This window comes from Thunnus thynnus, chromosome 11 (assembly GCF_963924715.1).
Source record: "Thunnus thynnus chromosome 11, fThuThy2.1, whole genome shotgun sequence".
Lineage (NCBI taxonomy): Eukaryota > Metazoa > Chordata > Actinopteri > Scombriformes > Scombridae > Thunnus > Thunnus thynnus.
The window spans coordinates 16,024,118-16,046,564 of NC_089527.1; the positions used below are offsets into that span (position 1 = coordinate 16,024,118).

At 38.9% G+C, this 22,447-nt stretch overlaps 1 protein-coding gene and 1 long non-coding RNA gene across 3 annotated transcripts; both read left to right on the top strand.

Annotated features, from left to right (window-relative positions):
• The first annotated feature begins 1,987 nt into the window (after positions 1-1,987).
• On the top strand, positions 1,988-10,151 carry arsh (arylsulfatase H). 2 transcript variants are annotated; one of them, XM_067603346.1, is made up of 11 exons: positions 1,988-2,131; positions 3,045-3,200; positions 3,380-3,501; positions 3,647-3,769; positions 3,948-4,150; positions 5,597-5,817; positions 6,518-6,654; positions 6,999-7,136; positions 7,243-7,402; positions 8,280-8,401; positions 9,097-10,151. In XM_067603346.1, the coding sequence occupies exons 1-11, from the start codon at positions 2,127-2,129 to the stop codon at positions 9,486-9,488; spliced, it is 1,779 nt and encodes a 592-aa protein (XP_067459447.1). In that variant the 5' UTR covers positions 1,988-2,126; the 3' UTR covers positions 9,489-10,151. The 2 variants fall into 2 exon arrangements, with proteins under 2 accessions (XP_067459447.1, XP_067459446.1); XM_067603345.1 differs by lacking the exon at positions 1,988-2,131 and having other exon boundaries at positions 3,037-3,200.
• A 9,879-nt stretch (positions 10,152-20,030) lies between these two features.
• Positions 20,031-21,250, top strand: LOC137192119 (uncharacterized). Its single transcript, XR_010930517.1, has 3 exons — positions 20,031-20,449; positions 20,658-20,755; positions 21,035-21,250. It is a non-coding gene; the product is annotated as an uncharacterized lncRNA (long non-coding RNA).
• Positions 21,251-22,447: the final 1,197 nt, after the last annotated feature.

Here is a 22,447-nt window from a genome sequence, read left to right on the forward strand (position 1 = left end):
AGTAGCAAACATTTACTCAAGTAATGTACATGAATATAATTTTAAGGTACTTGTACTTCACTTCAGTATTTCCATTTTAAACTACTTTACTTTTCTACTTCTACTCTTCATTTCATAGGCGAAAATTATACTTTTTACCCCACTACATTAATTTAAACTTTAAACTAAATTTAAACTAAACTTTTCAGATTTTACTAACAAAACATATGATCAGTTTATAAAATATAATGCATTCTTACAGATTAAACTACCCAACAGTAAATCTCAGACTTATCATTGAGCTGGTTTAAATCCTATTTATTCAATAGGTCTTTCTCTGTCACAATAGGCAAGTCATCGTCAACTACAGCAGACATCACCTGTGGAGTTCCACAGGGCTCAATTCTTGGCCCCGTCCTCTTCTCCATCTTGCTTCCACTTGGTCGTATAATTGGTAAGCATAATGTTTCTTTTCACAGTTATGCTGATGACACATAGTTTTATCTACTCTTAAGACGTAATGATCACAATTGCTTTAACACTCTCAGAAACTGTCTCAAGGACATTTAAAAGGACATTTAAGTGTTGGATGTCCCAAAATTTTCTACAGTTAAATGAAAGCAAAATTGAAATAGTCTTATTCGGGCAGCCAAACTCAAGAAATATTAACTTACATGATCTAGGTGACTTATCAACTAATATAAAGCCAGTGGCCAGACACTTAGGAGTGATTTTTGACAGTGATCTGACTTTTGAGAGGCAGGTAAAGAGAGTTGTGCAGTCTTGCTTCCTTCAATTGAGGAATATATCAAAAGTCAAGTCGTTTTTACCTTGATAAGATTTAGAGAAGGTAATTCATGCTTTTATTTCATCTCGCCTTGACTACTGTAACTTTTTGTATGCCTGCCTCAGTCAAAAGTCACTCTCATGTCTCCAGTTCATTCAAAATGCCACTGATAGGATTTTAACTGGCACCAAATATAGAGACCATATTACCCCAATCTTAGCACATCTGGACTGGTTACTAATTAGATTTAGAATTGATTTTAGGATTTGCTGATTACTTTTAAAGCAAGGTGAGGTCTAGCCACTAGCTATATTGCTGACCTGTTAACCCCTTATGAGCCAGAACGTAGCCTACAATCCTCAGCCTTCACTTTCTCTATTCAGGCACCTAGACTGTGGAATGACGTGCCTGAGGAAGTTAGGCTAGCTAAATGAGTTTCATCTTTTAAATCCCTTCTAATAACACACCTATGCCTTTATGTGAGTCACTCCTTATGCACTGCCATTCGGGAGTCTGCGGCCAAAGAGGGGTCTTTGTCTAAGTTCCATCTGTTTTTAATTGTTTTTTGAGCTTATCCCTTTTTATTCTTATTTTTATTAATACTATTATTGTTTTACTATTTTTATTTTAAAGTTATTGTCTCCTTGGGTTTTATTGCATGTAAAGCATTTTGTAAACATTGTTTTAAGAAAAGTGCTCTATAAATAAAGTTTATTATTTTTATTACTATATAGGCCTACATACTGTATAGCAGATAAAATTAACATTAAAGTACTGCTTACATGTTAATGAATCAGTAATAATGATCCAATAATATAACACTGACAGGAGACTACAACTACACGGAGCAAATCGTTATGTTTCTTGGGCATATGTTCAAGTTATTCCGCAAAGTTAATGGTGACTAAGTCCATCAGAGAAATTCTGTAAGTCAGAATATTTCCCCTGAAATGTGGGGGAGACGACGTAAAGTTGCACAAACTGGAAATGTACTTTCCTCCCCGGAAAATATTTTTCTTTGGACTGAACCCCGAAACATTTCACAAAGCATAATTTTTACTTATTAGCCTAAATTTATGGATGGGATATATTAACAGCAGTATAGCTCAATAGTACATTTAGAGTTTATTTCTCATCCATTAAGATCATCGTCAGGAAACCGTAGCAGATGATGACGGAGCTGCTGCTCTAAAGTTTAAGTTCTTGTGGCGCATTTACTCCACACATTAAGGCAAATGTGGCGCTAATAAGCCAGTCAGTACGGTACAGTCGGGGAGGCAGACTCAGTGACTTCAGGCAAGGAGTAGGAAATGTGTGACATTTTTGTTTGTAGCGTTATGAATCAGTGCATTGTGCAGGTATGAGGTGAGTCCACAAACTGCAGGTTTGCCTTTTGCGTTTTTTAAAACACCAGCACATACAATGATTGACTAAATCATTGTAAACCAGCTGAATGAACTAAAAGTTAGAAACTCATCTGATGTGGACGATTGTCTGTATAAATATATCTTCATTTTGTACACGTAAACACTTTAAATAGACAACAGTCACTGCTGTCACATGGGGGCAGAGTTTGGGAGATTAGTCGTTGCTTTTGTAAGAAGCTAAGTCCAGGAGACGATTTGACTACAGAATGAGGTTTATTGGTCTTCAATCCATGCTGATTATCTCAGACGCGTTGTTTATTGAGACAACTGCACTAGTTTTAGCATTGTGACATATGTGAAACAACTGGGTTAAGTTGAGAAACCAGTTTAAGGATTAGAGTAAATGAGTGATAACGTCATGGCAGAGGGTCAGCAGGGATTGCTTCATGAAGCAGTTTAAAGAGGTCAGATAAACTCAAGGACACAACTGAAGGCAACACTGTTGTAAAAATTCAGACACAATTTGAAATCCAAGGGCAACATTTTCTGTTTTTCTAGGACTGCAAATAATTTTTGTTCTCATCATTGATTACTCCTTCGATTAAACTTTGGGTATATACAATTTCAGAGGATAGTGAAAACTATCTCTCACTAATTCCCAAAGCTAAAGTGAACTGTCTTGTTTTGTCCAACACTTCAAAACCCAAAGATATTCTTATTAATATTATTTTTACAATGAGGTAAAGTAGAGAAAATGGGTAAACGATTAATCAGTTATCAAAATTGTTGCTGATTAATCTTCCAACAATCGTTTAATCAACTAATCATTTCAACACTGGTAATATACATTTTATTTATTTTTTATGTGTCAAATTAAATCCCCCGAATCACTTCTAATGCTTCATGTTTAGATCCCACCTGTTGGTGCCTCTTCTTCTCTCCCTGCTCCTGGCAGCAGGGCGTGATGTCACAGGGGAGGGGGTGGACAGGAAGCCCAACTTTGTTCTGATGATGGTGGACGACCTGGGTATCGGTGATGTAGGATGCTATGGTAATGATACCATCAGGTCAGTCTTAACTAGTGTATTATGGTTCTAGTCCTCTTTTTCTCATCCATTGATCGCTCCTCTATTCTCATTAACAATCTCGTCTTTATCATCCTAGCCTGTTTATTACATCATGTCTATGTCAACATCTCTTGGAACATGTATGTGCATTTCCTTCTGGCTCTGCTCTGTCCCTGTAGGACTCCTAACATAGACAGACTGGCCTCTGAAGGAGTGAAGCTGACTCAACACATTGCAGCTGCTCCTCTCTGCACCCCGAGCCGGGCAGCTTTCGTGACAGGGCGCTATGCTGTCCGCTCAGGTAGCCGACACTCTTAAAAGTTATGCAGCCTGTGCCAATGGAGACATCCCTGTCGTATTCATATATTTACAGCAATGTTTGACCCGATGTGTTCTTTTATTGTTAATTCATTTTATTCTTACGTATTTGTGTGTCTGATGTCTAGGGATGGGTAGCATAGGCCGTGCGCAGGTGCTTCTGTTCCTTGGAGGTTCGGGGGGGCTGCCATCCAGTGAGACCACCTTTGCTAAGAGGCTGCAGCAACAAGGATACACCACCGGCTTAGTTGGTGAGATAATTTACTGCACTCATCTATTTATTGATCCTCAGTGTGAAATTTGTCCTGTCCTCTCCCCAGGTGAGACCAAAAGACCAGTTAGTGCCACTTAAGCTGCTCACTTGCTCACCAACATGTAGGGCTTGAATTCTATCTACCTCTCCCCTGTTCTCTCTCTATGTCTCTGCAGGTAAGTGGCACTTGGGTGTGAACTGTGAACGCAGAGGGGACCACTGTCACCACCCGAACCAGCATGGCTTCAGCTACTTCTACGGCCTGCCGTTCACCCTGTTCAATGACTGCGTACCTGGAGAGGGGAGTGACATCCTGACAGACCTTCAGTACATGCTCCGAAATCTGACCATGTTGCTTGGAGTTGGACTTTTCACGTTGGTAAGGCTGACAGTGTGTCAGGTTAGAAGTCACACAAATGTAACATCTGAATAAGACGCAGAATATGAGAAAAAGTTTTCTGAGTAACCACACAAAATTAACAACAAAAACAACTGAGAGACACATGTGGTTTGCCAGAGGAGGAGGAGGAGGAGGAGGAGGAGAAGGAGAAGGAGGAGGAGGAGGAGGAGGAGGAAACTGTAAAACAAAGAGCGACTGAGGTTTGCGTGAGCTGTTTTCCCTAAAGCAAAATAACTAGTGCGTAATTACTAAGAAATGAGACACACAGGGTTGGAAACAAGATTGGGAACAGAGGCTGCAGTTGTGAAATTCACAGTCACAACAGCCAGAAACCTGCTTTAGGGGGAAGCAAGACATTTCGAAACTGAAATTTAGTGAGGACTTGGCGATGGTACAGTGGGTACCTCTAAAACAAATAGGAACCAGCTGTGCTATAGGTAGACTTTACAATCTATACAGTCTACGAGACCCTCTATCCTTAGACCCTCAGATCAGATAAGGAAAAACTATTTGTTTTCTAATCAGGAAAAACAAATTCAGTTCAAAATAAAGAACTACATTGAAACAGTTTATTGGGATAGACTATCTATTGGGATATGTTCAATTTTTTTGTGATTCATTTTTATTAACTGTTTCAATATGTACAAAACAATGAAACACAAGACCAAATAATAGAGCAAATCATTGAAAATGAGTAACAGAACAAAACCAAAAATAAGCAAATCTCAGCAATTAGAATTACATATACAGTAAGAAAATAATAATAATCATCATAAAATATATCAAAAAATAACATGTACCAATAAATACTACATATAAGAGGGAGCAAATAAAACTACTTTCATGTATAAATCTAAATACTGTATGTACTGTAGGAGACAATGTTCCACTTGTTTCACATGGTTAATCATTTGGTAAGGGATGATATCATCTAGTGGCGAAATCATGAAACTGCGTCAAAATTCAAGATCCCAGACAGACATATGAAGCATCACGGTATCATGACACTAAATGTCAAGTGCATTAAATATCAAAAGAAACAGTGATAGAAAAGTGTTGATTCAACTGTGGATTTTTTTAGGTTTTAATTTGTGGTAGTGTTGTGCTAGATTGCATCATGTTATAAGGTGCACACATTTTGCCTCTTCCCCTAGTGTACTGTATAAACAGTATATAAGGTTAAAATATCAACAGTTTACAACAGAATGCAATCCACTATGACAACACCATGAACTAAAATAAGGAGTACAATTTACAATTTAAACCCTATCAATGAGATATATGAGAAATAAATGTGACTGGTAGTTTATATGACCATGGATTTCATCTACAGTATACGATAACTGTAAAGCAGACACTTACTGTACATACTGTACGTCATATTATATGACAGTTGTTGCATTTTGTTTGTGTGTGTACTTTCAGGTGTGTGTCCGTGTGTGTGGCCTTTTTGATGTCAGCTTGTGGCTCTTGGTAGCCCTTTCCTTTGTCAGTATCCTTGGAACAGCTGTGTGGTACATGCCCTTTAAACTCCTGCCGACTTGGAACTGCATCATCATGAGGAACCAAGAAGTGATCGAACAGCCGATGACAGTGGAGACACTGCCCCAGAGATTGCTGGGAGAAGCACAAAATTTTATCAAGAGGTAGTAAATGCAGGAGCAAATTTTTACAATTGTTTTGAAAATGGAAGTCACCAGGCATAAAAACTTCTGGGAACTGCTGTTTACCATCTGCTCAGAGCAGTTTCATATTTCATGTACATCTGTGGTTTAAATACTCATTGCCTGGACTTGCCCAGGCCAAGACAGCGTGAAAGACTGTGAAATTGATCAAAACCGACAGCACAAAGCACATTCATTTCTACCAGAGATGTAAATCTTTAAAAATCAGTCAAAAACATAAGTAAGTAATTTCTGAATAAGGCTTTGGCATTGTAGTTTTTTGCAAAAGTTACTCAAACAGGAATTAACAGTTCATTTGCCAGGGACTATTTCAAGCCGATGATTAATACACATTTGTCACGCTGGTGAGAATTTACAGCCGCAGGATGGTTTATGTGGGATTGACTCAAAATAAACTACTGCACCCATGTTCACTGTAATGAAGGAACATGTCACCCAGTGCAACAGTGTGGTTCTTTTTTTAGTGTTTTCAACGCAGGCAATACATGTTAGAATGATCGGTTCATTGTGGGTGTTGGTCCTTCTGTGGGATTTGTTGACAGCAAGAAAATATCATAAGCCTTATCCTTTATGACTTAACATAAAATCAACCTATATGGGTGATATTAAAACTGACAGTTGGCTAATGAGAGAGCTTTTCATTTTACCTCTCCTCCTCCAGGAATGCTGATCGTCCATTCCTTCTCTTCTTCTCATTGGCTCATATCCACACGCCACTTTTCAAGACTCCTGCCTTTGCTGGCAAAAGTCGCCATGGTCGCTATGGTGACAACATAGAAGAAGTGGACTGGATGATTGGTGAGTGAGGGTTGTAAAGTGAAAGTGCTAAGACCGGCATGCATTGTTAAACTTTTTTAATCGAGTGGTAGACTGGCCATCAGCAGTATTTCACCTAAGTGCAAATTTGCCCCTATGTTTTATATTGTTCTATAGGTGTGAACTTTAAGTTATGATAACTGCTAGATATGATGGCTACAACTATAAAAATAAGAACCAAGTTGTAAAAAATTGGAATTATCCTTTCACAATCAGGAAAGCAAGAGCAACTCTGCACTCTCCCTCTGTTTAGGAAGTTTGAGCTCCCTCATGGGATATATTTCCGAACCAACCCATATCTATTTCAATCTTAATATGTTTTCTAGGTAAAATGGTAGAGACTGTGGATTCCCTTGGCCTATCCAACAACACTCTGATGTACTTCACATCAGACCACGGTGGACACCTAGAGGATTCTAATACACTGATCGGCCAGAAAGGAGGCTGGAACAGCATCTATAAAGGTAGTCATCAATCACTTAACAATCACTTTAAATGCGATATTTAATGTAATTATGGTTATTAGACTATAATTTGGTTAATATGGCCATTATCTTATGTCTTTTTCAGGTGGGAAGGCAATGGGGGGCTGGGAAGGAGGGATCAGGGTTCCTGGTATTTTCCGTTGGCCTGGCAGACTGGCAGCTGGAAGAGTGGTGGATGAACCCACCAGCCTCATGGACCTGTACCCTACGGTGAAATATTTGGCCCAGGACACCCACCCAGACAGGTAAAGACTTGCTGATATGGCTGCTTTCTGTGTAGAGTGTGTACTCTCACCCACTTAGTATTTCCTCATCATTCTTGGATGGGTTGAGAAGCTTTGAAGCTTTTTGTAACTCATGTCCAGCATGAGTTACAAAAATGGGGGTAAACCATATAATCACTTTAAATAACTTGAGCTCATTATCTGCAAACAGCCATATATTTTATTTAGAGAAGGTTACTATGTAGACACTACGAATTTAGCAAGAATCACAAGTGACAGACAGATAGTTTGTGGCTAAATATGATTCTGATTATGTTTTGTCATTATGACAAAAAGTATCTAGTTGTTACTTATTTTATTATTACTTGTTGATGATTCTGACATAATGCGTTTGTGTTCAAAAAGACAATTACTCATCTTAATATGGTAGTTTGTTGTATTACTTTGTGATCTAAACAGTAATATTTATTTCATTTTCAAAAAAATGAATTCATGCTTTTTAATATATATATATATATGTTCAAAAAGACAATTACTCATCTTAATATGGTAGTTTGTTGTATTACTTTGTGATCTAAACAGTAATATTTATTTCATTTTCAAAAAAATGAATTCATGCTTTTTAATATATATATATATATATATATATATATATATTTGTTAATTAAACAATAATTACCACATGTCCCTCTGACCTTCAGAGAACATGAGAAAAAGTTTACAAAAATGGTCAATGTGAACGTGAGATATTATATTATAGGACCAAAAGTCAAAAGTGTCTATTTCTCTGCATGTAGTGATGTGTCTGTCTCCTGATTGTAAATCACTTTTTAATCTCATCAAATTGACATCCCCCCCCCAACCCCTCTGTCTCTCTGTTTATTGCGCCTTCTCCTAGGCCTTTAGATGGTTATAACCTCATGCCACTACTGGAGGGGAAAGTAGAACGATCAGAGCATGAGTTCATGTTCCACTACTGTGGCATCTACCTGAATGCAGTACGCTGGCACCCACCTGGCAGTAAGTTTACACATAGACACAGAAACACATTAGATCATCTGGTGGAATTTCTTTCTCTCTGAAGTTCTTAGTTCTGCAGAAAAAGACATGTTGATGTAATTTTGGCCTTAAAACAGAAATCAAGCTGTACTTTACTTTACAGTCAGACATTTACAAATAGAATAACATTGAATAGAACCAAAATGAACTGAATGAAACTAAAATTTTTATACTTTATACTTTATATAAAAAATGGTTAAATGGATAGATTTTAGCCATTCCGGTCCCAGCTCTGCTAACTGATTCCAATCCTGGATTAGATTCTTGACAAGAAACCAAAGTTGCAAAAGACACCAAATATATAAATATATAATAAATTTTAGGCCTTCATTACTTCAGCACAACTGGGGAAATCAGAAACACTGAAAACTTTGTTATTTTTGATAAAAGTCCTCTCTTGCATTAAATAATTTTCATGCACTAAGTAAATTTTGCTCAGGCCACTACTGCCTTTTATGAAGTTCACTTTGCAGTACTACCCCCAGCTGCCATGTCATCAAAGCACTACACGCATGTATTGCTATTACTGGCGATATAGCCAGAGGGGCAGACAAGCAGTCTTAGTATACACTGTATTCTTCTGCTTTTTCATGCCTGTGTTCTCCGGTGTGTGTGTGTGTGTGTGTGTGTGTGTGTGTGTGTGTGTTTCCATCCAGGTGACTCTATCTTCAAGATACACTTTTTCACCCCCAACTTTTCTCCCCCGGGAGCCGGCGGATGCTATGACACCAAGGTCTGCCAGTGTCATGGACATCATGTGACGCACCACAACCCACCGCTGCTTTATGACCTGTTCCACGACCCCTCAGAGTCACGCCCACTGACCCCTGATACTGAGCCAAGATTTGCCGAAATTCTTGAGGAGACCGCCAAAGCTGTGAAGAGGCATCAAAGTACCCTCACAGATTCTGATTCGCACGCCAACACACCTGCACAAGGCACTCCAAGCCAGTTGACTTGGGAGAAGATTCTGTGGAGACCCTGGCTTCAGCCCTGCTGTGGGACCTTTCCATTCTGTGGCTGCAAAGAAGACTCAACACATATTTAAGGAAAAACTCTTAAAAATGTAAAAAAAAAAAAACAGCTCAGGTTTAATGAAGCTCCTCTCAGCAGGAATCTGCTGCAGTATTCCCACTTTGTTCAAGAATAATATCGCTCTGTAATGTACTTTTTGTGGTTCAGGGTGCATTCAGGAGCTCTTAACATTTTAAGTTCTCACAGCATTTCCCAGATGGATCATGAAAAGGTCTGGCCTACAGACTTTGTGTAAAAAGTGTCCAGCCACACTTCTTTGGCTTTCCAAAGTGTCCCCACTTGCATTTAGAGGCTTTGTTTAATTTAGAAGTGTTAATTTTTTTTAATGTAACAAGAAGAAGAAAAAGGACAAATTATTATCTAAACAGTAAATTGAAACTGAAACTAAACTTAAATCAGAATAAAGTAATACAAAATTGAAATTAATATACTATTACAATGGCCAGAAATTAAATAAAGACTAAACCTTGCTGTGTTTAATTACACTGTACATACTCAGGGTGCAACAGAGAGCCAAAGATAACACTTCTTTACTCAACTAAAGGGAAAGTCTGTTGTTTAACTGTATCATTCATGAAGTGAAGGATCTGTTCAATTGGTGTTCTTATTTGTTTGAAGGAAAAAAATATTAACAGAGCCTTGAGAACACAATGCAATAAAATGTTTAATTTAAAAACTGTGTTTCTGTCTCTTTGAAAATGTACCTTAGTTTGATGAAAGTTATTTCCCCCTGAACTCTGGGAGGCCCTTTTGTTTGTGTTTCAGTCACTGTGCTTACATCCATACTAATTTTCTATTGTTTATGATGATGTCTCATTCTTTTATATACATTTAATTCATGCAGAACTGAAAATAGAAGTGAAATTCCTCAAGAAGGTAGTTTATGGTATGTACCATTAGAGGGCAGAGTCAGACTGTGTTTGGTCAGCTGTATGTTTGTATGAGAGCGAGAGAGAGAGAGGGGAATGAGAGGTAAGAGTGAGATTTCAGCTAATTTCTGTCTCTCTGTGTAGCATTAATTATACATAAATGTTATTATGTATGAATATACATATTTTTAGTGCAAAACAAATAAAAAGATACACCATCTTAGGTACACAAATACATGAGCACTATTTAAGCACATAACACTTATGCATTGTATGTATGTAACATAGTATAGTAGTAATATTTCTATAACATAGTATAATATTGCATCAGTAGTCATTAGCTGTAGGTTAAAAATAGAATCCCTACCCTGAGCATTTTTTGTTTTTAGCTCTAGCGACCACAAAAAAACTCCCAGTCACTGTCTTCTTGATTCCCTTTCCTCTCATTCTTTATTCTGCATCAATCCACCCCCTTCATGTCAATTCTTTCCACTCCTTCTCTTGATTCTCCTTGAAATTCTCACCTGTCACTTCTTCCCTCCTTTTCCGATCATCCGCATTGTTTTGGTGAGAACTGAATCCTTTTTGATCTTGGTAGGGGAATTTTCTTTCTTTTCGTTCTTCAGGAAGGTCAGAGCAGAAAGTCAGTTGCTGAACAGTCAAGGACTCAAATGCAGGGCGGATGTTGTCCCAGTGTGACCACAAGGACACCCTGTGGCTCAATACATCTTCGATAATAAACAACTTTAAAAAATTGTGTGAACTTCTCCATCCTCAGTGTCATCATTATTCATTATCATCATCATCATCATCATCAACACTTACACTGTCTCCCTCCAGCAGCGGCTGGCTGTCAAAACATCAAAGTTTGCTACAGCAGAAGCCTATAATTGCTCTCCTTCCCTCCCTCCTCTCTGCTTCCTCTCCTTCCATCTTCATCTTCTCAAAAGGCTTTCTTCATCTCCTCCTTGCTGTCCTCCCTTCTTCCTCCTCCTCTCCCTCCAGATATTCCACTCGCATCTGCAAATTTCATCATCATCATCAGCAGCATCATCATCACTGTAATCGTTGCCATCACGGTCAGAGCATTTACTTCTCTCCCTCCAGCGGAGACCCGTACATCAGCAAGTTCATTACAGTAGCCACTCCATTATATCTTTGAACAGTAAATCATTCAGTCGACTATACATAACAGCATTTGGCTGTACATCAAAGTTAATGATGGCCGGTGGGATACAATGTTACTGACTGTACATCATGTCACATACGTCACCATGTGCAGACACAACCACATACAAACATGCCAGTGTGCACAGGCGTAGATGCACACACATGTTCGTGCACAAACATGCACACAGTATATCATGTTTTTAACAGACGAGTGGTTTTCTGTAAAGGTCAGTGTTTCAGGGCGGTCTGTAAAGCATTTTTATAACACTGTGTTTGACACACATAAACACACATACAGCTTGAAAAGATAGGAATACTGCACGGCAGTTAAAATACATTGGAAATAGCTCTCCTCCTATACCAAGCATGTTACGCAAAGACTAATAGCTAAGGGGCTGTTGTTGCCTTGTTTTTGTGATGTAGTTGTGGATTTGTGCCAGAAGATGCTAAGGATAGAACATTTTCAAATGAACATTGTCAGCCAACTGTGGCAGAATGTCTTTGTTGTGGAAAATCTGTTTTCCATCTTGGTAATTAGTTTTCGCTGCCATTTAAACTCACTGACAATATCAAGCCAAGAAAATGTTTGTTGTGTTGATCATTTGAAGTTTGAATTATAAAAAACATTCTGATACTGAACACAAACAATGTCAAACACACACACACACACACACACACACACACACACACACACACACACATACACACACACCACAATTGTGCTATTAGTCAAATTCTGCATTGTTTTGGAATGACAGCAAACCAGCATTGTAACTTTCTGCCTTCTGTTCAGTATCTTCTCCCATCCCTCTGTCTGATCTAAGTATGTCATCTAAATTGTTGCTTAATTTTTGTACATTTTACCTTGAAGTATAGCTATTTAATAATCCATTAAGGCATAACTCAACATTTTGGGAAATACACTTATTCACTTTCTTTTCTATGGATGAGGCGATCAATATCACCTAATGCCTGTGCTTTAAGTGTAAAGCCAGGGCTTGGAGGCAATTAGCTTAGCTTAGCATAAAAACTAGTAGCAGGGGGAAACAGTTGGCTGGCTTTGTTAAAAAATACTCTTACCACAGCTCAGTAATTAACTTGCCATATCTTATTTGTTTAATTCATAAACAACATTTTTTTTTTTTACAGGCATACTGTGCCTATTTCTTGATGAACAGTCAGTGCAATGACTTGATGGACTCCTCACGTTACAGTGAGGTTTCCGGGTTTGGTACCATTGTGCCTTTACAGAAACCTATACCAAATCCTTTGGTTACCAACCTTAACTGGCAACTCACGCTATAACTGGAGATGCTGCACATTTATGTTTTTTTAAAGAAAAAAAAAATACATGTGTGATAATTGGTGAGCTTTAGAGAGAACCAGGCTAGCTGTTTTCCCCCTCCAGTCTTAATGCCAGGCTAGGCTAATTGTCTCCCAGATGTAGCTCCAAACTTAACACATAGACGAGAGTGGTATTGATCTTCTAATTCTCTATAATGACTAAACGTATCTGGTAGTTACCATAAGTGGTTTCCTCTTAGTGTCTAAAACCTGATTTATTTATTTATTCATTTATTTTTTAGATTACACATACATTCACATGGGCTACTTGAAACACATAACTAAAAATGCTCAAATGGTGAAATTACCCTTGAAATGCACTGAACCTAACCTTTCCACTTTAAGAGCACACCCTGTGGCCATTTTACAGTGTCACTGTAAGAAGACTTGTGAGATAACTGGAGATCCACATTATAGCAGTTTATTTAGGTGTGAAAGTGTGACAAGGAAAGACAAAAAAATCTATTTATATACATGAAAATGAGGGTAGAGTCTCTGTGGCCAGTTAGTAGCCATATTACTGTATGATCTGCCCTGCACTGCTCTGTTTGGCTGAGGTTTTGTTAAAACCACAACAGACCTCTGTGGTAAAGCCGTCACATACCATTATAATCTACAGTCCGTGCCCAACGCAGCGTGTGCTCTTCACCCTCCTATCTCAGTATATGCCTTTTATTATTTCCTCAAAATCAAAGCTAACGTTGTCTGCAGTGGGTTGAAAGGCCTAGGGCCCCATGACCAGGGAACTAAAACGCTGCACAGTGTTAAAATGCAGATGCATTAAAAGGGAAACAGGAAAACTCAAGATTTCACAAGTTTCTGCAGAACACAATACATTCCACTTACACCCTTCCACTACTAAATTTCTCCAACTTTCTTCTTCAATCAGTCCAAGAATTGATCAATAATTACCCATCAATGGCTAATTGTTTATCGAGCCATCCATCTATCTGTTTCTCTTTTTGGTTCATCTATATATGTATCCAGTAACAAAGGAAAGCAAGAGGAATTCTCTGTGGTTTGTCAGTTGTCTGCTGCTCTTTTCTCTTCTCACCTCAGTAGATTACCATGGCAGAGCAGCAATTACTCACCATTACAGCACTATTACATTACCAAGTTTAGAAAATGTGTGTGTTTGTGTGTGTAATGGAGAGAGAGAGTGAGTCTTTGTCAGGTGTTTACTGTACGCTGCTATTAGTGCCGATTGGATCTGTCTGTGTGTGTTTCTGTGTGTGTGTGTGTGTGTGTGTGTATGCATGCAGTATATGTGTCTTTATTTGGACACAGTGCAGAGAACAAGAAAATGAATTTGCATGTGTTACTGTATCTGTGTCTTTATCATAAACGTCAGTGCAGCAGAGGAAGATTTGTGTGCCTGTATATATTATGGGATTATACTGTGTGTGTGCTGTGTTTTCAGCAGCACTGGCCCGAATTGTTACCGTGTGAGATAGGCTCCAGGGGATGAAATGTTGTCTCTGCTGGGGAACTTTCACCACACACACACACACACACACACACACACTCTCTCTAACTGACTCTAAGCCTCTTTGAATCTCTACATGTTGTTACTCTGCCCTTGCATCTAAATGTAGATCTTACTCTGATCCTGAATCCTTGGGGGAGTTATACTGCACCACAACATGTTGTGTTTTTGTGTATGTGTGTGTTTAATGTGGTGCAGTTTCTGTAGTTTAAGCATGTGTCATGTTGTGTACCATATGGTCAAAATTACCCCACACAGACGACAAGGCTTCAGGCAGGGAACAGGACATTTTGACCAACATGTCCATATATACATACAACTCTCTACATTTTCACACACATTTTCTCACTAATGTAGACATGCAAAAAACTTTCAGTCATTAATACAGTAATTATAACACGCAAATACACTTATGCACATTCTAAATCACAAACTGACACTACCCCCTGCTAGTGTTAACATTCAGCCCCTCTTTGGTGACAGGAAGTGTTTAGGGAGGTGCGGTTTGATGAGGTACAGATAGCTAAATAACTAGGCTAATGGGACAATTGTAGCCTATCACACAGCCACACACACACACACACACACACACACACACACACACTGTGCTGAACCTCTCTTCCTGTCCTTATGCCTCTTTAACTGACAGAATTTGGCTCCAACATTCTCATCTGTTTTTCAGTTTAGCACTCAAGAGCAACAGCTCTCAGGCTTTCTGTTGCAGAGGCACGCTTTGATTCAGGACCAAAAAAACAAAAAAAAACAAAAAACAACTGCAGCAAAATGCTAAATTACTCCCGGTTAGTTGAAGAGCGTCAGAGCAGTATGTGTAATTTAGGAGAATTACAGGTTTTCAAAGAGTGAACCACTCCCACATCTGACACCTCGACCTACATAGACACACACACACACACATACTGCATCAGTCTACTGTATTTCAACTCACACTGCAGATGTTACAGTGATGTCAGTCACCGTACATGAGAGGCTTCTTGAGAGCTATATGTATGGCCTGCATATGGTCTGGTGGTGGTGGCAAAACCACTAAATAGGATGCAGTCATTTTTAGGGTTTGCGATTTATTGTCCCAGACATCCTTTGTTAAGGCAAGTCACTCTGGTCTGACATAAATTAGGTCAAAAAATACCACATGGTTGGTGGGACTCTCATGATCACTGAGTTCAATCATGTTCCAATTTTTAGGCCGTTTAGGCCCAAGTTTGAACATAAAAATACAAAAATCCTTCTGTTTTCACTAACTAGCAATGACCAGCTTTTCCCTTTGTTGCATAAACTGAATGAAAACCAAATCCATGTGTCTATGTTTGAACATTTATGGAAGAGTGGCAAAGCCAGGGAGAGAGTACAATGAGATTACTGGCTAACTACACCACCTAGGGAATTTTACTCCAGGAAATATGTACAATAATACCCGGAAATGTGTGACACTAATTATTACTAAGGAAACTTGTAACACCTAAGGCACACAGGCTCATTTCTTGAGGGAGACAGGATAAATTTTAATAATATAAATTAAACAAAGAGGAGGAATTTCAGAAGGAAAAAAAAGTTAATCTAATATAATAATCTAATATAAGAATCTATTAGACATTCTGTTCAGTAAACTAATTACTTATTGCAAAAATGTACAGTATATATTTTAATATTAAGTAAAAACAAGACACTTGCCTCCCCAAAAAGCCAACAAGTTCAAATATTTTAAGTAAATCAACACTTCAAGAAACAAAAAAACAACATATTCCTTTAAAATCAATCCAATGTGTGTGACAAAATGTGGTGCCTACAATATATAAATACAGCTGAAAACTGTCTGAAACTTTTATAACCGATATGCCCAGATATTCCCTCTATAACTCATCATGACAGGGTCTAGGCTGGTGAAGAGCAGAGGGAATAGGACACAGAGCAGGAATGAATAATGTAAAATTGATGCGATGGTCAGTGAAGGAGGGAGGAGTGATGTGTGATGGAACGAATGATTGTAGGAATAGAGGATGGAGAATGTAGGCACAGCAATAGGAGAAGTGCTTGAGGTGTGACAAACAAGATACAGACTTGCTGATGACAAAGTGAACGAATTTTTTTTTCTTATATTGGAGGGTTAAAAGGAGAGAGTGTGCAAGCAACAGAAAGGGAGGGAGGGAGACCAGCTTCTTTTATACTGTTTCATATGAGACATACTGTTGGTGGACAGGTGTGGAACTGAGAAAAACACTCAAGAAGGGAAAGAAATCAGAGGAAACAGGCTGAAGTATGGATGAGAGAAAGAAAATAATTGCGAGATTCTAATCAAAACTTGAGAGCCTCATTCTAGGTGAGGAGGATAAATTGTCTGGATATAAAAAGGAGTCATGGCAGGATGGAGAAGGGGGATGCTTTTGGAAAGATTGACTAAGAGAGTCCTTGAGAAGGAGAGAAACTTAAGGGATCCTGTCTCATAAAAAACTGAACAAAGCTAAGAGAGGTAAGGATGAGGAGAGAGAGGAGGCAGCTACAATAAAAACAGAAAGACACACTACTGTATTTGGACAGTCCTTGCCCAAATACCCTTTTGTACTTTAGATCTGGGATTGTTCTTTATAGTTTGGGCCCTTGATTTCTAATTAAGGGAAATCGTAAAGCCCCCCCTTCACTCAAAATACGTTTTTTCCTCTACTTCAGTTGGATGTTTGAGCTTTTCTGTGCAGAATGATGTATGTGCAGAGTTTGACACTAAAAGGCTGCTTTCACATTCATCTTCTGAAGGGGGGAAGTTTCTCTGTGCTCATTGAAAATTTGAGTTTAAGGGGCAGGCCTACGAGTGGGATTTGTGACACTACAACTAGTTTGGAGCCAGTCGAGGGTCAGTACACAACTTACACAAATGTGATGTGGTAACTTGAAACCTCTATTGCACATACACAGAGAATGGACTTTGTAGTAAAGTAGGATAAATCTTTTGTCCAGCAGTTAAACTTTTGAAATGAAAAAAATTGCATGTTCATAGATTCTGGATTTTTAATGAGATTAGAAGGAAAAGATGCCATTTTAAGGATTTTTTTTTTAAAGTATCTTAACATTTTTTTGTGGAAAAAGACATCAGATCATCAGTGCTTCCAACTTTGGGATCAATTGGAATAATTAATAAAAATCAGGCTTATCGACCAACATCACTGCCTGACCTCATTTTCTGAAGCTAGTTTTCAAAATCTTGTAGAAAGTGTGGAGGCTGTTATAGCAACATATTAAGGGATACGTTGACATTTCTCAAAACATTACTCACAAGCCCATATGGAAAGAATTATTAGTTGCTGAGACCCCTATAGAGTTCCCTATACTGTATGTCTCCAATGTAAGTGATGGTGGACAAAAAGTCCTCTTTTTGTGCAAAAATGCATTTTAAAGTTCAGCTGAAGCTAATATGAAGCTTCAACCATCACAGCCAGTCAAACCAAGTTGGTATTTTCTAAACTTACTGTCTCTTTTCAGAACAAATGTCACCCTTTTGCCTCCACAGACAGTATTTCCTAGCTAAAAATAATTTTGGGAGATGCCTACATGTTTTTTTCTGACTCAGCCTCATGAAGCCTCTTAATTTCAGTTGAACTTCGGAGGGGGTTTTTGCACAAAGAGGGGACTAGGTGTCCATATATTTTTGGCTATGTAAAGTAGATGTGTCTGTCTGTCCAAGAGATACAGAAAAGACAGAAAGAAGGGATGAAATGTTTGGAAGGGAACATCTCATCTTGAAGGAAAAAGACAGATGACACAAGAGACTGAAGAAGTAAGAAGGAGAGGCGGCGTTCTTGAGAGATGGCAGAAGACTGATGGAAGTATTTATCATCACTGGAGAGATGAGAAGAGGAGAGTAAAATGAACCGAGGGATGAGAAAGAGAGAGACAGAGTGAAGGAGAGAAGAGAAGGGACATGAAGAGAGATGGAGAGGGGTTCAGGGGGCATAATAATGACAAAATGACAAGAGGATGATCGAAGCATGGGTCATGTTTACCCACAGGAGAGAGAGAGAGAGGGAGAGAGAGAGAGAGCGGGAGAGAGATGGCGAAGAGTCTGGAGGCGGAGAAGCAACAGCAGGCTGAAGGGTCAGTCTGTTTACGAGGAGAAGGAAAGATTGAGAGATATTGATGTGAGGAGGGAGGAGAAAGATGAAGAGAGACAGCCCAGGATGGAGAGTGGGCCTCTGGCTCTGAAAGAAGAAAAGGATGATGAAGCAAAAGAGGGACAGAAAGGATCAGAGCCTGAGAGAGGGGGAAACAGTCATAGGAGGAAGAGATGAAGGGAATAAAGGAAGAGAAAAGTGAAAGAGAAGCTAAAATCCAATGAGAATATGAGTCCAAAGATGCAGGAAACATGAGAAATTCAGTCTGTTATTGAGATGAGGGTGTCTACAGGGAGTGAAAGAGGAGATTGAGAAGCATGAGTGATGTATCTGTGTGTTAGGGAGATACAGTCTAAGGGAGAGACATGGTTGCAAAGTTATAAACGGCTCTATCAGGAGTTGAGAGTGATCAGTAGAGACATGGAGACATTATCTGCAAAAATTCTGTCAGACCCAGCGCTGGACTGGTAATCTGGCATATAGGGCATTTTCCCAGTGGGCTGATGCACCTTGGGGCTGATGTAATTTTAATTTTTAATATTATCATTATGAATAAAAATTATAATAACATTTTAATTGCTAATGACTGGCCCATAAAGCAGAGGCAGCAGCCCATTGGTTCATTTTGTTATATTCAGCAGGCAAGTGGACCGAAGTGCAGAGAACAGCAAGTACAAGAACTGAACTATATATTTTATTCCACAAGAGTGCAAGCAAAGCAAAACTGGCAAAACTGGCAGCTCAGAACTAACAGGACTAAACATGACAGACCAATGCTGAACAAACCAGAACAAGACTGAACAAAAGATCCAACAGAGACTGAACTGAGAGGATGAGGAGCAGGTGGAACAGGAGAACAGACAGGGAGCCGATTGGCTGGGGGAAACACAGGGAGCAGGGCAGGGCTGACAAGGCTGATACAGGGCAGGTGTGGGGAAAACACAGAGCAGAGCAGGGCTAACGAGGCTAGATGCAGGGCAGGTGTCTAGATGGCAAAGCAAGCACAGAAACATAGTAGGGAGACAGAGCAAAAAACTCCAAACCCAGAAAACACAAAACTCTTCGTAATAAACCAACTTGCATAGAACCACCACAGAATACACATGAATACAACTCAAATATCCAAGCAACACTGCAACCTCTTTTATCTGTGATGAACAGAAAAACAACAACAAAAAAAAACCTCTTAATAACTGAATATATTCAGATTGGAGTGAAAACAAAGACAAAGACAGACTAACTAATAAAGGCAACTTAATATCATGCCAGAGTGTCTTTTAGAGAAACAATTCAAATCTCTGTCTCTGGTGGAATAGCAAGCAAGGGCACAGAGCCATACTGTGACAGAAAACTTAACAGGCTCAATAACCATAAAGAAGAACTGGAATTAAACAGACAAACAGAGTGAACACAGGAACCCAAAAGAACAAAAACACAAAAAGAGTCCAAAAACCTTGAGTCAATGACACATTTTCTATAATGACACTAGGCTGTTCGTGTAATGTGTATCAGTTCAAGTTTCTACATAAAAAATGAAAAATAGAAAATTGGAAAATTGAATTCAATTTGTAATATTGTGTTTTTCGTTCGTCAGATCAATGTATAATTAAGATTTTGTAGTCTTTTTTCAAATTTTCTATTCGTTGAATGCTGGATAGAAACACGAATGGCTTAACAGCCATTTCCGACTATCAAGACAAGTTTTGCTGCAGCTATGCAATTCAGCATCTAAATCATCGGACACACTGCTCTCACCTGATACCCTCTCAGGTTCAAGTCCTGTCCACCATTGGTTTCTTGGCTACAGGGACATTTCAGAGGGGATTTGGCAGATCAGACTGGGATTTCACAACCTGGGGTTCCATGGCATTGCTGGAATGCCAAACACTATTGGAGCAATAGACTGCACCCACGTGCGCATCAAAACTCCGTCTACCGACTCCATGCAATTTATGAACCGGAAAATGATCATTCCATCCACGTGCAGGTAATCTGTGATGCTGACTGCCACACACTCAACGTTGTGGCCTGTTGGCCAGGAGGTACCCATGACTCATTTTACACAACAGCACAGTGGGAATGTGTTTGGAGGCAGCAGCTGTGAGAAGCGGATGGCTTGTTGTTGAGCATCTTTTATGTAGACTATTAAATCTAAACACTCTATTCTGTTTATGCTGAAATATTATATTGTTTAGGTGACCCGGGATATGGCCAGGCAACTAGACTGCAGGCCACATGACATACAACCAAATGCAGGATCTCCTGTCAGGGCTGCAGTTCACTTCTAATGATGGTAAGTTAAAATGCCTAATGTTAAAATGGCAAACTGAATAATAGTGTTATGAAATTACTGGCTTTTCCACGTTGGACACTAAACATGTTCCGAAATTGAAGCCACTGATGCAACTATGTAGGCTACCAGACTGTATCTGGAGCATATCTACATCTGAAGCAAATGTAACACACAAAACTTCAAAACATGCACTTATTTATTAGTGAGGACATTCAGTAATTGTTTCAATGTCTCACTAACGTCTTTTATGCCTTTCTCTATGTCCTTCACGGCATCCAGGAGAGCCAGCTGGTTGTGGACAACCTCGTCGGTCTGGACACGGTCATGCTGATGAGATTCCTGGGGTATGCTTTGGGAAGTGGATTGTGTGGCTGGCAGCTGGGAGTGAGTGGTCGATGGCACGTCATCCTCTACTCCAGCATCATCTGGACCTACAATTCAAATTTGACGTTTTGTTTGCATTACTATTTACATTTGAATAAAATTTAAATGTTATTCTGATTGCATTGTACTCTTTAATTACCAAAAAACACTGGCAATTACAAATATCAATTAAAATATAAATGAAATAAATTACCACCTTGCTGGATGTCATCACTTTCACCCTCATTTCATGGAAGTATCCCATTTATGGATGTTTGTCCAATAATTGCGATCCTTGTTCTCCACCTGTTTCTTTCTTTTTCTTCTGGTATGTTATTCTTTTTCTTGCATCAACTTTAATGTCAAACCATTTCTTTTTTACCTGAGCTACAGTCCATTTCTCAGGGGACACAACATTCACCACCTTGGTTATTGTAGCCCAAGCCTCACTTTTTTTTAACAGTCATCACTCCCGAGGAAACACTTGGGAAAAGTCTGCCTTTTCTGGCTTTCACCTTGGACACTATTGTTCTTCAATTTCTTCAGTCGTGAAATTCTTTTGCTTTTTTGCTTGAGGGGCCATGCTGTTCTCTTACAACAACTTCACTGCTTTCTCCATGATACATCTCTAGATAAACATATTTCCTTATATATAGAAATCGGGGCATGGCAATATGCTGATTGCTGATTCTATTTGATTGCTGACTATTCTGACGTTAACTAGCTAATGTTAGCGTTGCCTATCAGTGAGTGACCTAAGTCCATATCATATCATAATATTATTAAAATTATTAGGTTAAGGGTTCCCTTGATAAAGATACACGAAAAGGCTGTAGAATAGGTTACATTTGTAGCTCTATTGTGTTAAAATGTATGCCTGCTTATGTATTAGCCTAGTACAGGGGAAAAAATGTTTTCATTTCCAACAACAGGCAAAAAAGTTGTCCAAAGTTTATTTTCAGGTGTGTGGTGACTCTCATGATATATATGGTATGGATTACTGTTATTACTATCTATGGGGTAACGTAGGCCTACATTTAGCCTATTCCAGACCTTTCTCCACCTACAGCATGTTCAAACTGTTGGGTACTGCTGTCCAGTAAGCATGCATGTTCACAGGCATGCGAGAGAGGTCAACTGTAGTTCAAACTCCCCAAACAAACAAGCAGACCCTTGATTTAATTAAGACTTTTACTCTTTGCATTGGAAATGGAAAAACATTGTACAGTTAATTTAAGATTGTATACTTGTAGCTATACTTAAAATGTATTAAATAATTTGAAATGATATTTCGACTTCTAGCAGAGCTCTTTTTTTGTCAATTACTTG